This window comes from Vipera berus (genome assembly GCF_964194415.1).
Source record: "Vipera berus genome assembly, chromosome: 10".
Lineage (NCBI taxonomy): Eukaryota > Metazoa > Chordata > Lepidosauria > Squamata > Viperidae > Vipera > Vipera berus.
In genome coordinates this window covers 3,603,293-3,627,906 of record NC_138213.1, presented here as the reverse complement: position 1 = coordinate 3,627,906, position 24,614 = coordinate 3,603,293, and the positions used below count along the sequence as shown (strand labels likewise).

Genomic DNA, 24,614 nt, shown 5'->3' with positions numbered 1-24,614 from the left:
GTTTTGAAAACATCTGAAAGTGTTTTTTTTTATTATTTTTCTTCAACCCTTGTGGCCAATCTTCAGGTGTGGACAGATTCAGCGAAGACATCCAGCGAATGCTGGGTTTTAAGCCGGGCATCTACTGGCGATTGTGTTGGAAATTTGTGAGCCCTGCTTTTTTACTGGTATGGTGCTTTCTTGTTTCTTGGAAATGTTTCTGTACTTTATTTATCTTCGGCTTTTTATCTGCGATGCTTCCGGTTGGGCTGGGTTTCTCTTCTCACAAAATGGGCACGACAACTGGAGGACTTCAAAAATGTGCCAAATTGGAGGAATTGAAGTCATCCCCTAACATTGCTTGAGGGACATTCCTTCAGATATATGCATTTTTCCACGTTACAGCCTCTAACGTTATAGAGCCCTTGCAAAGAAATTCCTAGGATAGACTGCAAATTTGTACAATATTATCATGAATAGTATAGGTTACTTTTTGTTGGGAAACTACACTGGAATATTCAGATAAATCATTCAAATCTTGGTTTAAAAACGTAAAATGCAGTCCTTTCCGATTTTTCTCTCATCTCAAGAGAACAGCAATGAAAGAAATTTAGATTTATGGGAGTAACTCCAAAGGCACACTACACTTTGGAAATCCACAGAAATATAGAATTTAGTAGAGAATCTGAATTCCCAAACATCTCCATTTTAATGTCTATTGATAATTGACGGTTATCTAATTCTGGTGATCTCCAGAGGTCTGCAGGCTTCAACTCCATGAAATAGTCCATCAGCTTGAATGGCCATTGCTGAAAGTTCTACGAATTGAAATTTGGATGCTTGGAGAATATTCGGATTCCTAACAGGAATCTTTTTGATAGCCTTTACATCTTTAAAATTATACAAACGTCCTGATCAGATGCCATTTTCAGTGCACATGGAAAGATGTTGGGGGAAAACCGCGCACAAAATATAGGCTGATTTCATCAGTATATATGGGATTGTTCCAAGTCAACCGTCTCTTTCCATAATGGTAGGATGCTGCATCATCATATTTGTAGCAACAGTGCATTTGGGAATGTTCCGGATGGATGGGTATATTGGAAAGAGGTAGAATCAGGTTTTCATCCTCACCCTTTGCTCATGAAAGGTCCATGAGGCTCCCAAGTCAAAACAGTAGTGTTCAGCTAAGCTCCTTTTTCATATTAAAGTAATCTTAATCCATCGTCTTTCTAGAAAAAAATCATTAAAAATAAAGTCACCTATTTCAGGGAAACCTGGTTGTAAATTTCAGTTTTTATTCCATTAGAAAGGAGATTAGAAAAAAACAACTACAGAGCATTGCTACTAAAACCGTTTCTTCCACGGTTAACATCTTTAACTTGATATTTGAGTGATGGGTCAAATAACTAACATTACAGGCAGATCAAAACACTTTGGGCCTTTTTGCCCAACATAATTGGACTTGGCACTCAATATTAAATGGGAAGGCCTGCCCTCCAGTCCAGTGGTGTGACTTGTTTTGATTTTAAGTAGATGCAAAGGCTTTGATAAAGTAGAGAAGCTGAGCGGGCTTGAAGAATCTCCTAGAATTCTGAAAGAAAAATGGTGCTTGAATTTGGGAATAAGACACAGATTCTAAAAGGATAGGAGGAAAGTGTCTCTGTATGTCACTCACTCACTCATTTATTTATTTAAGGATTAAAATAAAATATGTCTGTAATGTCTGTAATGTCACCGCTTAGCTATTGCTGCTCTGTCTGTGTCTGTCTGTCTGTCTGTCTGTCTGTCTGTCTGTCTGTCTGTCTGTCTGTCTGTCTGTCTGTCTATCTATCTATCTATCTATCTATCTATCTATCTATCTATCTATCTATCTATCTATCTATCTATCTAGTAACTATCACCTCACTCTCTAATTTATCAACTCTCTATCCCCACTGTCTCTCCTCCTCCTCCTCCTCCTCCTCCTCCTCCTCCTCCTCCTCCTCCTCCTCCTCCTCCTCCTCCTCTTCTTCTTCTTCTTCTTCTTCTTCTTCTTCTTCTTCTTCTTCTTCTTCTTCTTCTTCTTCTTCTTCTTCTTCTTCTTCTTCTTCTTCTTCTTCCCATCTATCATCTATTCATGATAATCTCTCTATCTATCTACTCTACTCTCTCTCTCTTTCTACCATCATCATCATCATCTATTCACTATCTATCTATCTATCTATCTATCTATCTATCTATCTATCTATCTATCTATCTATCTATCTAGTAACTATCATCTCACTCTCTAATTTATCAACTCTCTATCCACTCCCCCCTCCTCCTCCTCCTCCTCCTCCTCCTCCTCCTCCTCCTCCTCCTCCTCCTCTTCTTCTTCTTCTTCTTCTTCTTCTTCTTCTTCTTCTTCTTCTTCTTCTTCTTCTTCTTCTTCTTCTTCTTCTTCTTCTTCTTCTTCCCATCTATCATCTATTCATGATAATCTCTCTATCTATCTACTCTACTCTCTCTCTCTTTCTACCATCATCAACATCATCTATTCATCTATCATCTATTCACAATCATCTATCTATCTATCTATCTATCTATCTATCTATCTATCTATCTATCTATCTATCTATCTATCTCTATCACCTATCTATCTATCATCTATCTGCCAGCTCAACCATCTAAAAAGTAGCGATAAACAGAAAAATGTTGACTCTTTTTCTTTTATGCAACAGGAATCTGATGTGAATCTCTTTCCATCTCACCTGTGATTCAAATGAAGTTAATTTTTGTTTACATCCTCCTCCTGCTTTTTCCCCCCTTATAGTTTGTAATCTTAGTGAGTATCATAAATTCCAAATCATTGACCTATGACCAATACACCTTCCCTGCCTGGGCCAATTCTGTTGGATGGGCCATTGCATCATCTTCCATGATCCTTGTGCCTGCATACATCCTCTACAAATTACTAAGGACACCAGGGACCTTTCAACAAGTGAGTGGTCGAGCTATGAAATGTCATGGAAATGTTCTTTGTGAAATGAAAATTGCCAGCGTTAAGCTAAGAGTTTGCTTTCTTTAATTCCACAAATGCTTCATAGATAGCTGACCTTTTGGAAGCCGCGTTAAAAGTAATTTTGCATTTCAAGAAAAGGATTTGGAACTCTTCTGTATTTCATCTTCTGGACATTTAGAAGCTAAGCCACCCCAGATCTATTAAGGGACAAAGTAGACATGAGGCAGAAAATCAAAAATTGTATTTCCCAATAGCTTTTCCCTGGCATCAACACAACTGCAGGGGTTCAGATTAAATTAAGGAAGTGGTCTCTGGGGGCGTGCGGCTTCTCAGTGGTGCTACAGGGATAAAATACTGGACATTACTCCAGAGTCTGGTACCCTACAGGAACCCTTAATTTTGATGATGATGATGATGGAGGAGGAGGAGATAGAAGAAGAGGAAGGGAGAGAGGAGGGGAGGAGGAGAAGATATTGCTAAGCACATTGGTTTGTGCTTAAATTGTAAGCCGCCCTGAGTCTTTGGAGAAGGGCGGGATATAAATGGGATTAAAAAAAAAAGATACAGGAGGAGGAGGAAGAGGAGGAAGGGAAACGGGGGAAGGAGAAGGAGGAAGCGGCAAAACAGTTTGCAGCTTTGTTTCTGCAGAACCATTTTTTGCAGAAATGTTTATTCTGTGGTAAAAACCTGCCTCCTCTTGATATACCTCACAATTGCTCTGCAAATCCCCCATCCCAATTACCAGTTCTAGATTGCCCAGAATTAAGATTGGTGATCACAATAATTTTCTTGTCACTGCCATTGGAAAAACCTTGCACTCTAAATTCTAGAAAGACATTAAATTCAAGTGATCACAGATCCATTCTTTTGTTTTATTTCTACTTTTCAGTAAGGTATCAACCTTTGGGGGTTTTTAGATTCCCACGTACCCTATTATAAAACAGATTAAAATTTACAGAGGATGTTTTTTCTCTTACTATTTCTGATGGCAGAGGCCATTCATACTCAGCTCCAAATTCTGAGTTATCCTGAATGGTTTACTCTGATGTGATCCAAACTGGGATTCGTTGTTTTTCAGAAAGGTGGAAGTACGAGACAGTGGTGTAAATTTTTGCCTGAGAAGGCCTACAGGTCCTCTTCCTTTGTAAGAATAGATTTGGGCCAAGAAAAAAAAATTGGATTGCATCATGAGACTGCAAGTTTCCTGAGCAAATTATTTTGGGGGCGAGGAAGGGATGGGGGTGGGGAAATCACATATTTCCTGAGGTTAAGCTTTAGCTTATTTCTGAAACTCCTTCCTTGCTTTCAAGGAATTTGAAAGTTTCTTCCTATGAATCTTCATCATCTATCCCCAGATATTCCTTGACCTATATAGCATTCATTCCATCATGAAAGTATCGGGTTCAATTTCCTTAAAACACCTCCCCCCCTTTCTGTTTTTTGTTAGAAAATGGCGTACTGCGTCACCCCTCACAACGAGCAGCATCTAGTAGCTCAAGGAAATGTGAGACAGTTTAAGGTACGTATTCTTGTCTTCTCAGTTCCTTAGCATGTAAACCCCGGGGCAAAATATCCATGCACTCTTTTATTGATTGATCCTTCTCGTCAGTGCTTTTTTTTGTAAAAGAAAAAGGTGCCGGAACTCACACATGTCATACAACCCGCCTTGCCTACCCTACAAGGTTCCATCCAAAAAAGGTGCCGGAACTCCATTCTGAGCGTTCTATGAGAAAAAAAAAAGCCCTGCTTCTCATTAAGAAAATGTTTTTGACTGCCCAAGTCACTCACTAGGACTCTGGGGGGCCTGGCAGAAATAAAACCCCAATAAAAAAACCCCCAATGAATCCTTATCTCCTTGGGACAACAGTCCAATCAACCCTTTGATGGGCTCATCCCACTCTGGTGTCCTCGAGCCCACTGGCAAAGTCAGGGCCTTGAGAAAAGAGTGCACAGTAGAGACCAATCTTATCTCTGCAGGGATGATGTTCCACAGGGAGGAAGCCATTATAGAGAAGGCTTCCCTTCTTCTTGGTCCTACTAGACACACCTCCTAAAGAGAAGGGTCTCTTAACATTCCCTGCCTCCCAGTTCTGGTGGGTTGGAGGGATAGAACTGGGGAAAGAGGGTCCTTTTGGCTTTCGGCCATGTCCATGTATATGTGCAATGTGAAGATTGTGAGACCTTCCACAACCCTGGTTTGGATTGTGTACTTGGAGGTAGCAATCCAACTGTAGTGCTTACTGGGAGAGAAGGGGAACGTTGCTCTGAAACTTTTTTAAAAAAAAATTAAATTCCAGTGGAAATGATTTTTAGTTCTGGGCTTGGCTTCAACTGTGGCTCTTGAGGGTCCATTCTCAGAAGCACTGTTCAGGCCACTTTGCCCATACAAAGTTGTGCTCCTTTGCCCTAGAGCAGGGGTAGGCAACCTTGACTTTTTTATGACTCATGGACTTCAACTCCCAGAATTCCTGAGCCAGCATGGCTGGCTCAGGAATTCTGGGAGTTGAAGTCCATGAGTCATAAAAGAGCCAAGGTTGCCTACCCCTGCCCTAGAGGATGCAGCAAGGCTTTAATTTAGGGTGGCTTGTACATCTGCGTTGCAAATATTTGTGGGTACCTTTTTTTCTGAGAAACGTGAATGCCCAGAACTAAAGACATCTGAAGATCGCAAGACATTTATACGCTAAGGAGAACAGGACAATAAAATCCTGCTCCTGGTGTTACCTAGTTTGTTAACAAAACGTTCAGAAACTATATTGAAACAAGCTTGGAGATCAAACCGCTGCCCAGATCTAAAACCCGAGCTACAAGTATTTTCTAGTATTTCAAAAATCTGAAGTTCTCTGCTTTCTCCAGATTTCAGTCAACAAAGGTAAAGACTGTTCCATCAATTCACGTATTTGCTGCTCAACTGTATCGAACGTGGCTGGTAATGCTAGATCTTGGTATAAAATAAATGAACTAATTAAATGTATTCATCGTAAAATCCCAGAAGCATTAGCAACCATGTTGTTCAGCTAAATTTTTTCCCCTGCTTCTCTTCGCAGCTTCAACACTGGATATCCATATGATAACTGTGAATTTGACAGGAAAAGTCCGTATGTTGTAAAACACAGTTGGGAATATCTGAGAAATCAGTGATTGAACTCTGGGTCATCCTTGTTTGTTAAGTGACTGGCTAGCAGGCTGATTCAGATTATTAATTCCAAATTTCTACGGGCGAAGATTCATCTTCCACTCAAGCACTTAATAATTCATGCTTTTTTTCTCCCCCAGATGAACTTTCTTGATAGCTTGATTTTGTGAATTATTATTTTTTTCCATTTAACGATAACGAAAAATGCAACAATTAATTTTCAACAAGCTAAACGTGCTCCTGGTTAAAAAAAAAGAAAAAAGGACAATGCTTGCTAATGCCAGCAGCAAAGACTAGAGATGTCTACTTTTGCTCAGAGGCCATTTTACTGGGAGCAGACAGAGAGAGAGAGGGGAAAAAACAACATCAAGAAGATATTTGGAATGTTCAAAAGAAAAGAAATGATTATGTTTCTTTAGTCAAGTGGGGAAATAACAGGAAAAACTGCTGGATAAGGAGGTTCACCCAGACATGGTCACCAACTGATTATCTACCCATCAAGCTGGTGGGACAATCTTGGACAAACCTGGTTTGGTGGAGAAGTCCTGAGTCAGATTTCTAATGGAAAAACTTTCCCACGCGCTTCAAAGTCTCTGGGGCAAGGGAAAAGCTTGCGCTGTTGTAAGAAGGTTCCCAATCAACTGTCAAATTAATTTCCGTCATCAAGACATTTCTTCTGTTGTTCAAGCAGATTGGGCAAACTTCTTGCGTAGGTTTATTGCGTATATTAGGCAACTTTATTCAGATACCAAATACAGTGCTTTCCTTAAGAAAAGCCTACAAGGAAATTCAATTTCAAACTCTTGCCACTTGCAATGTCTGATTGATTGATTGATTGATTGATTGAATGAATGAATGAATAGCTTCAGAGCAGTCCCATCCTCTAGCTATGTTTTGTTCATATTTGTGCCAAATAAAGAATCCACAGAATGGATTCCTTTTTTTTTTAACAGACACGCTGATCAGTCTGGTACCATAACCATATTTTAGTAATTTATGCCGTCAAGTAGTATAGCTAAATTCTAATTAACTTTCAGAGGAGCCGGAAAGAGTAAAGTTAAAAATTTAGCAACTTTCAGTGGCTGTTAATTGGAGAAAGGGTAAATCCAAATCACAGGGTTTTGTTTTGTGTTTTAAAGTTTTATGACAAGGGTTTTCTATGCTAGCATGCATCTTTCAGAGATAGATGCCACCACCATCCAAAACTAACCCAAAGCTAATAGCTAGAAGCTGGGTGTTGACGTAATGGTTAACAGAAGTCCCCTCTATCTCAGCTGACATTTTTCAAGGTTGCCTTACAAAGAAAACTTTACCATTTGTGTTTCTTTGCTTTCCTTTTCCTTGATTTGTAATGCCTTTTTTAAAAAATAACCAAAGGGTAAGTAAGGGTACATCTGTGTATATCAATCTTTTCAAAGTCTGTTTTCTGTTCTTTTTCATAAAATGTGGGTGGGTGGGTGGGTGGGGGGAAATGTAGATTGTAAAACAAATGAAGGAAAAATATGTTCCGATAAAAAAATAAAATCTGTCCCTCCTTTCTAAATTGAATCCTGCCAGGGTAAATTTAGTTTGGAGGAATGGACTGTCTTTTGATTCTTGGTGTAGTATAATAAAAGGAGAATAACCTGTTTGTATTGACAGCACTGTGCAATGTTTTCCAAAGCTGCCTTAACCAGATAGATAGTCTTTGTGTGGGTGTATGCTATAATCTCAAGATGCCCGAAAAGTATTCTCCCGTGTAAGCTTATTGTCGAAAATTGTTTGTAGTCGTAAAATGGGTGGAGAGAATTCAGGTGTCATGCTGGTCTAGTTTTTTACCCGCGTGCACAAAACACACACCAGGCTGTGATTCTCTATGAACTAAACCACAGGAGCCCAATCTTTATCTGTCAAATTGATATATGGCATATATCAAATTCTTTATTTTAAGAAGAAGGACACTGTAGATTTTCACCTTGACGAGGTGGATGAGATTTGGAAGTAGATTCATTGGGGCAAAAAGACAGCCACTAATGTGAGAGGTGGAAATCAGGGTAAATGGGTAAAGAAGAGTTTGCAGAAACAGAGATTTCTCTTGCAATAGCCTCTGATTTCTTTTCAAATAAACCTAAATTCAGTTCGGAGGTGAGTAAGAGCTCACACGCCACTAAAAAATGCAATCCGAGCATGCTTAACCAAGTATCTTCAATTCGCACTTTCTTTTATTGACTTTGGTTTTCTGCAGATGGCTCAACAGCACTTCCCTTTTATAAATCCATCCCAATTCATATTTTGGGGTGTCTGAAAGCAGCATTTTATTATTTCACACTATTACCACCACAGCCTCTCCCTTCATGACGTGGAAACCCTTCTTTCCAAAGTATATATAGACAGAAATAGCTTCTTTTCTTTCTTATTTATGGACATTAAGTGTGATGCTTGCACCGGTTGACTATATCCAGAATGTTCGGTCATGTTTTTGAGTATCAAAATATTTGTCTTCCCCTCCCCCCATGTCCCCTTGTCCTGTGAATCCCTGAAGATAAATGGGTTATGTCTGGCTTCGTTTTCAAGCTGTGCACTGCAAATACTGTGTTTCAAAGTCTTATTTAAGTTTACCTAGAAATATGCACTATGAAGAAATATATATATATATATATATATATATATATATATATATATATATATATATATATATATATATATATATATATATATATATATATATATATATATATATATATATATATAAATAATAATTAACAATAAAGAATATCTTCTGTATCAATAAACTCTGCAAGTTGTCCTTTTGTAAACAGCAATTGATGTTCCTGGGTGTCTAAGTGAAAGCGAATTGTCCCACTCGGGGCTAAAACAATGATTGATTTGTTATGAGCAGCATAAGAGGTGGTCTCAAGGCAGACCCTGTCTACACTTTCGCTTACTGGTTCTTTGTTTTCCTTCTTTCCACATCAAACACTGTTCCTAAAAATGCAATCCTTTCCCCTTCCCCTCATTTGAAAACAAGGAAGGAAGGAAGGAAGGAAGGAGAGGGAGGGAGGGAGGGAGGGAGGGAGTGAAGAAGGAAAGGAGGAAGGAAGGAGTGTAAGGGAAGGAGGAAGGCAGGTATGTAAGGAAGGAAGAGGGAGGGAGGGAGGAGACAGAGGGAGGGAGGGAAGGAGGGAGGGAAGGGAGAAGGAAAGAAGGAAGGAGTGTAAGGGAGGAAGGAAGGTATATAAGAAAAGAGGGAGGGAGGGAGGGAGGGAGGGAGGGAGTGAAGAAGGAAAGGAGGAAGGAAGGAGTGTAAGGGAAGGAGGAAGGCAGGTATGTAAGGAAGGAAGAGGGAGGGAGGGAGGAGACAGAGGGAGGGAGGGAAGGAGGGAGGGAAGGGAGAAGGAAAGAAGGAAGGAGTGTAAGGGAGGAAGGAAGGTATATAAGAAAAGAGGGAGGGAGGGAGGGAGGGAGGGAGGGAGGGAGGAAGGAAGGAAGGAAGGAAGGAAGGAAGGAAGGAAGGAAGGAAGGAAGGAGGATTATATAGGACTTTGAGATTGATTAGAAGACGGTTGAACGTGAATACTGTACCTGTTAATTCATTGCAAGGACTGCTCACCATTCTCACAGTTTTCCCCATTCTCTATCGTATCTAGATGACAGCCATGCTTATCAATGTTGAGCAAAAACTTTGCTTGCAATTTCTTAGCTTTTTAACATTGTTCTCAGAAAAGATGGGGTTTTTTCTTTGCTTGCCGCGCTTCTTTCCATCACACCTGCAGCCTTCTTAGCTCTCCATTTTCCTCCTCAAGTGGGGGGAGGGACCAAATAACCACAAGAGCGTTTTCTTTTAATATTTTCTTCTTCCCTGGGGTGATGTGGAAGCTAGAGAGGCTGCAGGCCCACCCGAGAGATAAAATAAAGACCAGCAGTTCACACAATTCTTCACCATCTCACAGCTAAATGTGTTTTCACAGTAGTTCCCATTGCCCTTTTAAAAAAAAAAAACAACAGCTAACAACCAATTGTCTTTTGTCAAATTGAATAACAATTGGTGGAAAGAATTCAGAAGAAAAAAAAATTACATTTGGCACTAATTTTAACAAACCTGGTTAAAGACAGTGCAAGGCATTCTCTCTTGAGCAAATGACTGTAGAATATTGTACCATGGATGCTGAAAGAACTGGGTGATGTAACCAGGACAAACAGAAGAGAGAGGAAGAAAAAATGTAGCTACAAATAATGGTGACTATCAATAGCATCGTCATTCTAAACATTGCATTGTGTCAATAGTGACCTAAAAAAGGACTTGTTCCAAGCCCAGACAGACAAACCTGTCCATCTGTTTTGTTTTTTTTTGTTTTGTTTTTACAAATGTTGGAAAACATCTGCTGATGTGCAGATTCATACACTGAATGTGATCAGTAGAAGACAGAATATTCTTTATTGGCCAAGTGTGATTGGACCTACAAGGAATTTGTCTCTGGTGCAGAAGTTCTCCACGTACAAGCAAACCACAAAGTAATAAATCATGAAATACAATCATAAATCATACACACAGCAAAGTGATAATAAGAGAAGCTAACAGGAAAGATGAGAAGGATCGTTAGCCATTAATAGTAGTTGTTGTTGCAAACCGTACTTAAATTCCAGTTCCCTGTATCACATAAATACAATAGGTGGTTTCCTAATTCTCCAAGTTTAGAATGAAGAGGTTTGATTCAGGCCATTCCGCTGAAATGCTCCAATTCCTTCCCTGGTCTTCTTCTCCTGGGGTGTGATTAATGACATAAAGCGGAGATGCGCCATTTTGATTTATGATCCAACGCATGAAAAGGCCAAAAGGTTTTGGGGGAATATGAGGTTAAAATTTCATTCAAATGGCGCTCTTTGGTGACTTGATGGATGCCTGGCTCCGGGGGTTTCTTGGATGTATTGGCCACTGCCTTTTCCTGGCGCGTTTTCCAGCTGCTCATGTTATAAATGCATTCAGTAAATAAAGAGATTCAAACTTGACTGACAACGAACGCTTAAACTGTTCACGATGCTACTTTGAATGATTCAGTTAGTCATTTGCCTTTTCTATTCTGGCCCATTTGTTAGCTTAAAGGCCTTGGCTGTTTATGCTGCTTCCAAGATTTACTGTTTTCAGCCATTGGCCTGCGAAGCCAATAAGCAACCCCTGCTTGATTTAGTAGGACTATTCTTGTGTTCTTCTGTTATAGATTCATTAACAACTCCTTAAGATGGGGCAAATCGTGTCCTAATGTAACATATGGTCAGAGAAGAACTTCTGTTCTTTGTTGTATTGAAACTTCTCAGATTAGCTACATCTGAAATTACTTTTTCTTCTAGTACTAGAAATAGCACTTAGATTTATATATTTATATACCTCTGCATAGTCCTCTCTACATAGTCCTCTCTACAGAGTCAGTTTACAGGAGCCAACAATCTGGGTCCTCATTTTACCGACCTTGGAAGGATGGAAGGCTGAGTCAACCTTGAGCCCTGTCAGGATCGAACTCCTGGCTGTAGGCAGAGTCAGTCTGCAATGCTGCCTTCTAACCACTGTGCCACCAGGGCTCTATTAATAAAATATTAAAAGTAGTTTTAATTATCTTGTGGACTTGATTCCTCAATTTGGTCTATCTAACGGGCCTGACCCATGCTGATTTCTCCTGCCTTCCCCCATTTAGGGAAGCCCGTAGGCACAATCCTCAATGACCAATTCAAGAGACCAATCTGGTCACTACAACATCCACGCTTTCCAAATGTTGCCCATTGCTACTCTTTTATCTTTTCAATCAGGAGTAGAAGCCATGGGTGGAAATTATAGGGTGGTAGATTCTTGCTGATCATTAAAGAAAGTGACCTGACTATAATTGCTGCTTAACAAGGGAACAAGCTGCTAGAGGAAGTGAAGAGGTCTAATTTATTCAGTGGATTTAATGAGAAACCCAGTTGCTTCCAAGAATGCTGTAGTTGAAAGCTTCAGGAAGACGCCATATTGGCTAGATCTTCAGAATCTTTTCTAACACCTTGGTTCTAGGTTGAGCTGAATGCGAGGTATGAGTCCTGTCTTTTTTCACTGTGGATAATAAACGTCCTGGAAGAAAACCTCTTTCTGATAGTTCCCAACTAGGCCTCCATAAGAACAAACATCTGAGATGCATAGTAATAAAGAAGGCTTCCAACATTGTCATTACTTCAGGAACCAAAGAGGATGGAAGCACTACTTGCTTAAGATGGTGGAACCATGTTGGTTAAACCTGGTTGCTAAGAAGAAACTCTGGAGCAAAATCAGTATGGAATTTCTTAGAACAATAATATTCAAAGGGGTCATGAAGCTCAACCCCATGTTTAGCACAGGAAGAAAAACTGAAGCCTCCTCAACTGGTGAACAACAAGCCAATAGAATCCTTGGTTGTATAAACAAAGGCATAGAATCAAAATCACGTGAAGTGTAAGTATTTTTATTTATTTTTATTTATTTTATTTTAATTCCATTTATATCCCGCCCTTCTCCGAAGACTCAGGGCGGCTTACAAGCTTAGCAAGGCTCTTGGTACCCCTTTAGGAATCATCAGTAAGACTGCAACTGGAACACCGCATCCAGTTTTGGTCACCACCTTACCAAAAAGATGTTGAGATGTTGGGAAAGGTGCAAAGAAGAGCAACTAAGATGATTAATGGCCTGGAGACAAAAACGTATGAAGAACGGTTGCAGGAATTGGGTTTGACTAGCCTTAGAAAAAAGAAGGAGTAGGGGGGACATGATAGCAGCATTCTGGCATTTGAGAGGCTACCACAAAGAAGAAGGCAAGACGAGAAACAATGGTTGGATTCTAATCAAGGGGAGAAGCAACCTGGAATTACGGAGAAACTTCCTAACAGTGAGAACAATCAATCAGTGGAACGACCTGCCTCCAGGAATTGTGGGTGCTCCGTCAATGGAGGTTTTTAAGCAGAGATTGGACATCCATTTGTCTGAAATGGTATAGGGTCTCCTGCTTGAGCAGAGGGGTTGGGCTAGAAGACCTCCAAGGTCCCTTCTAGCTCTATTCTGATTTATTGGTAGCTGTCTACTTTCCCTTGGGTACATTTAAGGAAAGAGATCTCACCAGCTCTCTAGATTCCAGAGAAGTTTCAGAGAACATGGTTGAAACCAGCTTTGGAACGGATAACTGAGCTAGAAAACATGGTGGTATGTGTGTGTTTCAAAAGAAATGGATAGATAGAATTAGTTGCCCATAACATGCCAGGCTCCCTGCTGAAAAGGTCAGCTAAGTTTGGTAGTCCCTCCACTGCAATTGTTCTTGAAAACTCACAGTACCTTTGTTGCCTCCAGCAAACTTTTCTTATTTATCCAGGCTTTATGGGCACAATGTAAATGTTGATTGTATTATGTGGCCTATTTGTCTTAACAGGAGGTGAATGTCAGGAGAGCTTTATTAATAAAAAAGGACACAAACAAAGCAAAGGTTGACATTTTCTTTCTTTCTTTCTTTCTTTCTTTCTTTCTTTCTTTCTTTCTTTCTTTCTTTCTTTCTTTCTTTCTCTTTCTTTCTTTCTTTCTTTCTTTCTTTCTTTCTCTTTCTTTCTTTCTTTCTTTCTTTCTTTCTTTCTTTTTCTTTCTTTCTTTCTTTCTTTCTTTCTTTCTTTCTTTCTCCATTCTCCCTTCCTTCTCTCCCGCCTTCTCTCTCACACTTTCTGCCTTTCTCTCTCTCTCCTTCATTCTCTCTCTCTCTTTCCCTCTCACTTTCTCTCTTGATTCTAGACAGAGAGAGAAAGAGAAACAGGAAAAGAGAGAAAAGAGAGAGATTAAAAGAGAGAGAGAGAAGGGGCAGAAAATATTTAAATCATGTTGAAGCCTGCTGGGAATGAGGCAGTAAAACAGAAACCTCTTTTACAATGGCACTTTAGAGCTTTATCGTTAATTAGCCCCTATCAAAATACTGAACAAAACAATTAAACATCATATAATAAAACCATACGTAAAAATGGAATGCCAGAAACAGATGAAATTTAAGGAACAAAATAATTCACACAATATCATGTTTCGGTATCATCCTTACCATTTATTCTGATCAGACCCACATATGTAGATCTCAGCTGAACTGTTTTATTCAAAAAAAGGTCCATGCTATATGTGAGTTTTGAATTTTGATCACACATGAAATATAAGGGTACCAATAGGTGGATGGTCCAAGATACTGTTCTCTCTCTCTCTCTCTTTTTCTCTCATACAGTTGACAATGAAATAATACATGCCTTACATCTTGTACTGTACAGGAACAAAAATCAGGGAACTGGAGGACAAATTTCAGCATTAATTTCAAACCCACATGGATAAAAACAAAACACAAAAATGCTGCTTGATGTTATCATTAAAGAGTTGAAGAAAGAAGCACCATCAAACAAAAGGAGAGAATGTATTGAAGGCCTTCTGGAATCTGGAATTGTCTTCACAGATAACAGGAGACATGAGAAGACTTGACATTTTTCTGTTTTCTCTGTCCAAATTCATCCTTTTTCGGCGGGGTCTGCTCTCCTGCTGCCCAGCCCGCCACGATCAGATGCTCAGAAAGGTCGAGCTCACAAAATTCTTTCAAATTTAGTTAAACAATAAAAGTCAGAAAAGCCATCGCCAACCTCAGCATAATTGTTGTGGCTTAATCCAATTTAAGGGAAGAAAAGAGTGTTTGTATCGCAAACTCATTCAGACAATTCTGAGGCTAATCGAATTGGCGAGATGTTAATCTGTCTGGTTCCTCAGCTAAAAGCAACTTTGGTCAAAGGAAACCTTACAATCTAATCCAATTTGAATATTTTAAGACTATATAAAAAAACAAAGTCTTCAAAGGCCACCTTGGCTGAGAATAGCCATTGTGGCAAATGTAGATTTTCATGAAACGCTTTCTCGTCTACTCCGAACTTTGATTGAAAATAATGGCTAATTTCGCTAGCAAAAGAGGGCCTCAGGTGAGGAAGAGGATTAAGTGATTTGTTTACAGCAGCTAATACAAGGAGTTTCAAACCTTGCCCGCTCCCTGCCTTTATACCCAAATCTACAAAAAAGTGGAATTTGCAACAAATGTCACCCAAAGCATTGTTGATTATCAAGTGGGTGAAACACTGGTGTAGATTTTTGAGGTTTTCTGGCCTTCATGTTAATCTAATTAAGAGGAGGAGAGGAGAAGGAAGGAAGGAAGGAAGGAAGGAAGGAAGGAAGGAAGGAAGGAAGGAAGGAAGGAAGGAAAGAAAAGAAAGAAAGAAAGAAAGAAAGAAAGAAAGAAAGAAAGAAAGAAAGAAAGAAAGAAAGAAAGAAAGAAAGAAAGAAAGAGAAAGAAAGAAAGAAAGAAAGAAAGAGAAAGAAAGAAAGAAAGAAAGAAAGAAAGAAAGAAAGAAAGAAAGAAAAAAGAAAGAAAGAAAGAAAGAAAGAAAGAAAGAAAGAAAGAAAGAGAAAGAAGGAGTATAACAGAATAATGGAACGGACTGAGGAGGAGGAGGGGAGGAGGAGGGGGGAAAATCTGGTACTTAATACTAATGCAACGCTTGACAAATTTATGAAATTCACCAGGGTGTTCAACATATACATTAACCAAAAGTTAACAGAACAGGAATCATAGAATCTGGATGGAACCTTGGAGGTCTTCTAGTCCAACCCTTTGCCCAAGGCAGAAGACCTTATTCTATCCCAGACAAACGGTTGTCCAATCTTTTTTTGAAAACCTTCAGTCAAGGAGCACCCCAATTCCAGGAGACAAACTGTTCCATTGACTAATTGTTCTCACAGTCAGGAAATTTCCCTTTACTTCTAGGTTGGATCGTGGTTGGAATGAAGCTAACTATGTTCAGTCTCTTTATGGTCCCATTCAACCCTACATTGTGTGATTCTTGTAGTGACCTATGTTTTAAATCTAACAGTGGCTTGCATTGGTTAGTTTCTCAGAAATTCCTTAGAAATAAAAATATCAATGGCATAATATTTAATATGCAAGCGCAAAAGGTACTATATATAACATTTTCCTATCTTTATTTCATTAATTATAAATGATACAGTGGGCTAAAATTAGAGGTTTAGATAGCAGTGGGTGCTGCCGTGCCAATATAACCAAGGTTATTTTTCCCAAGACGCTAAAATGCATATTTGCCTTATGAAAAGTCCTTGTCATACATTTGCTCTTTTCCCAAACAAGCTATCCAAAAGATCAGATTAGCTCGTTACTTTATCATGAAAAGATGACCATCAGCCTTTGCTTCTGAACCATGAACCACATATATGGCAAACTACAGAGATGGTTGAAGGTTTATATTTTTTTACTGCTAAGCAGGAAAATTCTCCCCAAATAGGCACAAATTCATGTGTAAATGTTCTGGCTTTTGGGGACTGGAAAAAATGTAATAGCCAAGGAGGCTTCAAAGATATGGAAGAAAGCTTTTCTGAGAAATCAGAAATTACATTTCCGGTCAACAGTCTGGCCCACATCTGATTCTGAATTAGAGACCCAAGATTGAAAGGCAACAAGATTTATATTTAAACTAATTAATCAATGCATGCTTAAAGATTTGATGTGACCCTCACCTATAATTGAAAAGTATCAGATTCTCTGCTACTACTTCATTTTTGGGCAGAATGAGATGAAAAGGCATTTTAGAGGACAGATTTACTCCAGGATGTTGAAACAGATACCTTCATGGCTTCCTTACGAATTCCCAGATTCAGTCTTGGGACAAGGATGATGCCTTGATGGTGCTCCAAGAACAGACAGGAAAAGGTCGAGAGACCTCTGCCATCTTCCTAAGGAATTTTAAATATGGGGAAATAGTATACAAGAGACCAAGATATCTTTAAGAGAATCTGTCTGTCTTTCTGTTTCTTTCTTTCTTTCTTTCTTTCTTTCTTTCTTTCTTTCTTTCTTTCTTTCTTTCTTTCTTTCTTTCTTTCTATCTATCTATCTATCTATCTATCTATCTATCTATCTATCTATCTACCCATCCATCCATCCATCCATCCATCCACCCACCCTCCTATCCATCCATCCATCCATCCATCCATCCATCCATCATCCATCTATCTATCTATCTATCTATCTATCTATCTATCTATCTATCTATCTATCTATCTATCTATCTATCTACCTACCTACCTACCTACCTACCTACCTACCTACCTACCTATCTATCCTCATTAACCCACCACCCTGAGACTAAGTTGTAACAGCAGGTCTACCCAGTGCAAGAATTTAGAAGAAAGATGTAAGAACTGGTACCTGTGTTCATCTGCCAAAAACATCTCCATTTTGCCTTATGAGAATTTAACTGGCATTTTTTTCCTGGAAATGATGGGTGGGGATAAAGGTACTTTTTTATTTGCTTTTAAAAAAACAAAACAAAAAACCCCCCAACAATATCCAGAAAAAGCTTCATCACATTGCCTGGAACCTGCACCCTTCCGGTTCAAGGAGTTTTCCATAAAATGTACTTTATCAACGCTTCTTTAGCCTCCGGCAGAAGAATTGGGTTTCCCCTACTCCCAATCAAATTAGAGACATAATTTTAAAAGCCAGGATCGTAATGTTGTATTAGCAAATGCAATATAAGCTTGCGATAAGATTTACAAAGAGTCATAAAGTTGTACGAAACCAGATAGATGGGAAAGCAGTAATGGACACCAGATCCTTGGCTTGCTTTTCAATGAAATCCTCCTTAAGGTCGCTGTAAAGTCGCATGCTTCACATAGAGATGGACACAGAGCTGGGGTAAAGATGAGTTTATTCTGAACAGAACGAACTGGGGTAAACAGGGAAGCCTGGCGTCTATTTGTACCTGCCCAGGTGGATGGCATCCAATCAGTTCAAACCTGGGCTTCCTGCCAGTGCAGGTGACAATGGGTGTAGATCCTGGCTTCCCACCAGGCTGACCATGCCTGGGGCTGTCAACAGCTTAACTCATTAGGCTTATCCTGAGTGAGCAGTTATCGCCTGGAGCTGTCCAACCCCTCTGCTGATCTGCACCATCAGCCTCCTGCTGTGCTGTCCTTTGTGTATGCTGGGAGGCATACACTGCAGTCGCTAAGACATTCAGTTCCCTCCTTGATGGGCAAGTGCAGCAAAGCTGGAAGACCTTTCTGATGTTCTGGCCACACAATGTTCTTAACCCAAAGACTTCAATCCCCATCATTTTCATAATTCCATTGAATCTCTATTGAATCTCTTCCTGATGAGCATCTCAACTGATCTGGAAAAATCATTTCTGCTCAAAGACGGAAGCCTTCTCTACCAAACCATCTGAAGGGTTTTGGAGGCCTCCAATCTGACCTTGTGAATCTACTCAACAACTTTCAAAGGCCCAGACGTTAATAAAAGAAAACCTTTGCAATCAGACAACTCTACAATTGCACGTAGTTCTCGACTTGCAACAATTCATTTACTGACTGTTCGAAGTTACAACGGCAGTGGGAAAAGTAACCGATGACCACATTTTTCACACTTGTGACCTTCGTAGCGTCCCCACGATCATGTGATCAAAATTCAAGCGCTTGGCAACTGGCTCCTATTTATGATGGTCTTAGAGTCCCAGGGTCACGTGATCCCCTTTTGTGACATTATAAACCTGCTCGCTGCATTGTTCTCAAGTGCCTTGTGAAAAATTACTTTTTAGATTCTAATTAGAATTTTAGGCTTTTCTTCAGAGGATAATGGCTGTATTTATTTTTATTTTATTTATTTATTGAATTGAATTTCTATACCGCCCTTCTCCCGAAGGACTCAGGGCGGTGTACAGGGCAATAAAAGTACTACATACAAAAGTTAAAAGTAAGATTAAATTAATTTAGACCTAACAATAAATAGTTAAAAAGACCCCAAACCCTTAGACCAGGCCAGCCTGTTCAAATAAGTAGGTTTTCAGATCACGGCGGAAAGAGCGAAGGTCCCAACTTGTTCTCTGGATTGACACCAAATGCCACTTGGGGTAATCTTCCTTCCTTCCTTCCTTCCTTCCTTCCTTCCTTCCTTCCTTCCTTCCTTCCTTCCTTCTTTCCTTTTTCTCTCCCTCCTCCTTCCTTTCTTCCTTCCTTCCTTCCTTCCTTCCCTCCCCTCCCTCAGCAACCTACCTATCTTCCTTTCTTCTCTGTCTCCCTCCCTTCCTTTCCTTCCTCCCTTCCTTCTTTCCTCCCTCCTTCCCTCCCATTCTTTCTGTCTCTCATGCACTCACTAATTCTACTTTTCTCTTTCTTCTTTTCTGACTTTCCCTTTCTTCCTTTCTTCCTCCCTCTATATTTTCCTTCCCTCCTTCTTTCCTTCCTTCCTCCTTCTCTCTCTCTCTCACTCACTCACTCATTCTCCTTTTCTCCCTTCCTTTTTTTCTGACTTTCCCTTTCTTCCTCCCTCTTTTATTTTCCTTCCCTCCCTCCCTCCCTCCCTCCCTCCCTCCCTCCCTCTCTTCTTTCCTCAAATTCCTTAGCTCCCATTTTAATCTTATATTTACCTGCTGCTGGTAAGTTTCCTCAAATTCAACAGGAGTTACTTCTGTTTATTTTTTGTTTAGTTTATTTTTTTTAAAAAATAATAATATTGGGCTGGCTTTCAAACAAGGCTTATAATCCTTTCAAAGCAACCCTCTCTTTGTTATCACAAGCGTTATAGAAGCCAGTACTTCAGGAAGCAAAACAAAACAAATGCAGGCTAAAAACACTGGTAATTTGCTGGAGGAACTTTTAAATGGCACACTTAAACAATTGTATCCGAACCGATCATTAAAATGTCAAAACTCTGCAGTGACTGTTGACAAGTATTGACTTCCCCCCCCCCAAATGCCGGGCACTTGTTAGCTGGCATCGGGAAGATTGCAACAGGGACAGCTAAATGACTTTTAAAACGAAAATAAATAAAAGAGGCATGGTTGATTGCTTCAAAATCAACCAGTTGCTGTTTGCAAAACCATCCAACCGGCAGGCACACCCAAACACAGAAACATAGACAATACACTAAAACCCCAAAACTGGCCGCTCTTTTTTTCTTACTGAAGTAAGAATTGTTTAAATGAAGCTAAATCTAGGTCATTTGATTGTGGGCCTCTTCAGGCATTTATGCAACCCACAAAGGATCAGAGGTTCAGAGGCAAAAATATGCCAGCCTCCAGTCCTTGTGTTAATCAGATATTTCAAACTATGCTTTAAAATGCATTTTTATTTATTTCTTTGGAAGGGAGCCCTGTGCTACCTCATGCAGAGAAATACTTCCTACTGAAGCATTTATATATTTAAATCTATATTTAAATATATATGAAGAAGGACTAAGGGGGGCATGATGGCAGTATTCCGGTATCTGAGGGGCTGCCACAAAGAAGAGGGGGTCAACCTATTCTCCAAAGCCCCAGAGGGCAGGACAAGAAACAATGGGTGGAAATTGACCAAGGAGAGAAGCAAGCTGGAATTAAGGAGAAAATTCCTGACAGTGAGAACAATTAATCAGGGGAACAGCTTGCCACCAGAAGTTGTGGGTACTCCAACGCTGGAGTCTTTTAAGAAAAGACTGGACAGTCACTTGTCTGAAATGACATAGGGTTAGGCTTACATCACCATGAACTCTGAGAGCAAAATGGACATTGCCAACAAACTTGGAGTCCTTGGGTATGGTTAGGAAGGCACTTACCTTTCTAGGCTGCCCTATCTATGTTTCTTGGTAAAATACATGGGAAAATCCCGTTGGAGGAAAATTCCACTTAGGGTCTCCTGCTTGAGAAGGGGGTTGGACTAGAAGATCTCCACGGTCCCTTCCAGCTCTATTCTGGTTCTGATTCTAACTGCCAACACTGTAATCAAGATCCAGCACTCCAACCTGCATTTTAGGCTGATGCAAATTAGATCTGCCTGTAAACTGAATTCAAACTTTCCTCTTTGTGTTTTGTGCTCAACAGGATGTCCTTGACTTACGACCCACACATTGAGCCCAACATTTCTGTGGCTCAGCGAGACATTTGTGAAGTGAATCTTGATGACCTTCCTTGCCACAGTTCTTAAGCGGATCACTGCCGTCGTTAAACTAGTCACACAGTTGTTAAGTGAACCTGACTGCCCCCATTGACTTTGCTTGTCAGAAGTTCCCAAAAAGGGGATCACGGGACACCCCCCCCCCGGGGATACACTGCGACCATCATAAATAGGAGCCAGTTGCCAAATGTGTGAATTTTGACCCTGGGGATGCTGCAACGGTCGTAAGTGTGAAAAATGATCGTAAGTTGCTTTTTCAGTGCCGTTGTAATTCCAAACGGTCTCTAAGTAGACTTCTGGAAGTGAAGGACTACCTCTATCATCTGTTCACACCCCCAAGCGGCAGATGGAAAACTGAATATCCACGGAGATGAACATTTTCTGACTGGCCCATTTTATGACTCCTCAACTGATGTGGATGCGACTTTACATGTCCAGTAACCCACCTCAGAAAATCCTCGATCCTACAAGTGCTCAGCCCCACTGTCTGGCTAAACATTCTCCATGTTCTCTATTTATTGACCCCCAGAAATTTCCCCCCCCCCTGGGACTAACAACAAAATTGTCTATTTATTGTGCAACCCCTTGAGTTCCTGGCTCAGAATGTCAAGGGAGACCAAGAGACCTAATGGATCTCTAAAAATAACTGACTTTTGACGTTTTTCCCCAAAGGCAGAGAATAATGTTAATCGGGCCTGTACAGATGCACGAGGCTTTGGTATTGTTCTTTACTATAACCTCCTACAGTATATCATAATGATGATAGTTAAAAAGTAAACGTTTGGTATTTTAAATAAATGACACGTAGGTCAATAGGAAGGGATTAAATGCCAACATAGCCCCAGGGTAGGCAAATGTCAGGTAATGTCAGAGCAAAAGAGTTCAGATATCTATCAAACTGGTTAGTATGGTCTGAAAATGCCCTTGGATGGATAGGTCAAATGCATTTATGGAAATAAATATTTCTGTTGCAGCTTTTCTGCCCCTAAATAAAAGAAAACCAACAAGGACAATTTATTTATTCAGCGTACGGCGATGTTAAATTAGCCAGGAGACTGGTAGTGGTAGTACAAAGTAGTTGTTTTGTTAAGCCGGGATCAGGTGTGGCTTGGTGAGAACAAAGAGATGGGGTTCAGATTCTCTCTCTTTAAATGGCACATTTATTCAGCTGAACAAAGGTGGGTCCTCCCAGAAGATGGGAAGAACCCTGAATACAAGTTTGAAGCAAGTATGTATAGATTTCCTACTTTTACTAGTTACCTAAGAGGAAATCAGCACTATTCTGATTCAAAGTTACAAAAAAAACTCATGCATGCATCCTGTGGTTTGGATCACGTGCTCAACTTGCAGGCTCGTGGTTCCTTATGGAACATTCCACAATCCCAAATTCTTCAGTTCGCTGAAAAAGCTTCTTGGATCAACATCATTTTCCTAGAAATCTACATAAAATTATTCTGAGCAGCTTATATGCCTTTATCTTCGACCTAACATTTTTTTTGGGGGGAGGGGGAGGTAGGTGGAGTTAGCGGGTGTGTGTGTGTGTGTGTGTGTGTGTGTGGGAATAAAACAAAAGCACTCTTCAAAGATCACCATAATTTTTTTAAAAAAAATGTTTTTCAGCCTTGTCCAAACTGGGATCCTTCAAAGCCATTGCACTCCTTTCCAAGCTGGCCTATTTAATGCTTGCTTTTGATATTTTCCAGTGCATAAAGCAAATCTTCCTCTTATGTGCAAGCTTTGTGTTACAGTATTCAGATATAAAATTATTGCCTTAAATATGCTGACTAATTATAATTAAGCAGCCATTGCTGATTTGTTTTTCAGGGCCACCCAATTCCGATGTGGCCTTGCGTGCAGAAGAAAAAGCTGGCTATTAAAAGAAGAAAGACATTTGTTTGTAGAAGTTACGAGGCAGTTTCAAGGGCACGATAGCCACTGTTTCTGCAATAAACATGTCAAGAAAGTCCTGGTGCCTGACTAATTAAAAAGGAGGAAATAACTAGCTGGTAAAAGAGTAGTTAATCCATAGAGGAAGGAATAAGAAGTAGAAACTAAGCATCGGGGATAGGAAAGAGAGCCAACAAGGTTTCAGGAGCACAAAGTGAAAATAGAGCTTATTATGAAACAAACATCACTTGTGATATTTGTACTTATGGTGGACCTTTCCCTAGAAATTGTCATCTCACACAAACCAACCATGTGAATTGCTTTGAAGAAATAGGAGTTAAGGATACAACTAAATATCTTGTTGGAAAACTGCCAGCTCAGCTAGAAGGAGCGGTCAAGAGAGAGTCTAGCTTAGAGTCCTTGAGCAGTTGCTTGCTGCATAAGCTTGAGCAACCCAAAATCCATGAAATCTTATCTGGTCGTTCCCAGGGGAAGGCAAGCAATCAGAGGAGATTCCTGTAAAATAGGTGGTAGACAATAAAGCTACTGACTTTAGCTATTGATATGTAGTTCTGGTTTGCCTGTCTAGCAGTGGCACAGGATGTAGAGAACTGCTTTCGGCATCAGATTTCAGATTTTTCTCCAAATTACAAATCTCACAAAGAGCTGCTGCCTTATTTCAAATAATTTGGCCTGCAACTCAGTGCACAGTGCATCTTATATTGCTTTTGGCTGGATTTTTACTTTTTTTTTTAGATTGTTGGGCAAAGTAAGACTAATAAGCTATGTTGCCTAAAGCATGCCAGTCAGACTTGGTTCCTTTGAGATTTTCTGTTTGGCAGCCAGATAAATGTGCATTTTTTGAGCCCCAGGCATATGTGGTCTGTTAGGCCTATCCTGGTGCTTGATAAGACAGAATAAGTATCATTGTGTATTGTTGTGTATCATCGTGACCCACTGTGGATGAAAGCAGTCTCTGACATCTCTTGATTACAGAAAAGTGACACAATAGGAATCCAAGAAATTTCTTTCAGTTTGGATTCTAGCTGTGTAAAATATAAATTCTACCCAGGGAAGAGATAGATGACCAGAACACTAATATCTAAATAGGCAATTTCTTTGTACTGGTGAGTAGCACTCATGAGCCACTTGCCATGTTTTATCATTTTTTGAAGATAATCCTACATGATTGACTTCTGCCATCATTTTCTAGCAAATATAGGTAGTCCTCATTTAGCAACTGCAATTGAAATTGGTAACTCTGTCCCTGAGCAAAGTAGTCACTAAATGGGAAATCATATGAACCTGACTATGCTTCTCTTTTCTCCACTCCCTGCCATTTCAAATACTCACCTCACAGCTGGGATAATGAACAGTAAGGGAATATAATGCTTGTATTTACTTTTTAAAAAAAAATCCCATTTATATCCCGCCCTTCTCCAAAGACTCAGGGCGGCTTACAATCTAAAGCACAAATCAATGTGCTTAGCAGTAGCCTTCATTCTATGTATATGCCTGCTTATTAGGGCTTTCCCCCCCCACAGCGGCATTATTACAAAGTCAGCTTATTGCCCCCAACAATCTGGGTCCTCATTTTACCTACCTCGGAAGGATGGAAGGCTGAGTCAACCTTGAGCCTGGTGGGACTCGAACCTGCACTAATT

The 24,614-nt window shown here is 39.9% G+C and overlaps 1 protein-coding gene across 1 annotated transcript in view; it reads left to right on the top strand.

The window, feature by feature from the left end:
* The window catches only part of SLC6A2 (solute carrier family 6 member 2), a gene marked incomplete at both ends in the record, with an annotated part of 28,016 nt that extends 21,983 nt beyond the window's left edge, over positions 1–6,033 (top strand). The window contains 4 exons of the mRNA XM_081336220.1: positions 67–167; positions 2,774–2,941; positions 4,410–4,481; positions 6,010–6,033. Of these exons, the coding sequence (XP_081192346.1) occupies positions 67–167; positions 2,774–2,941; positions 4,410–4,481; positions 6,010–6,033 (365 nt within the window). The remainder of the gene's footprint in view (positions 1–66; positions 168–2,773; positions 2,942–4,409; positions 4,482–6,009) is intronic.
* Between the last annotated feature and the right edge of the window lie 18,581 nt (positions 6,034–24,614).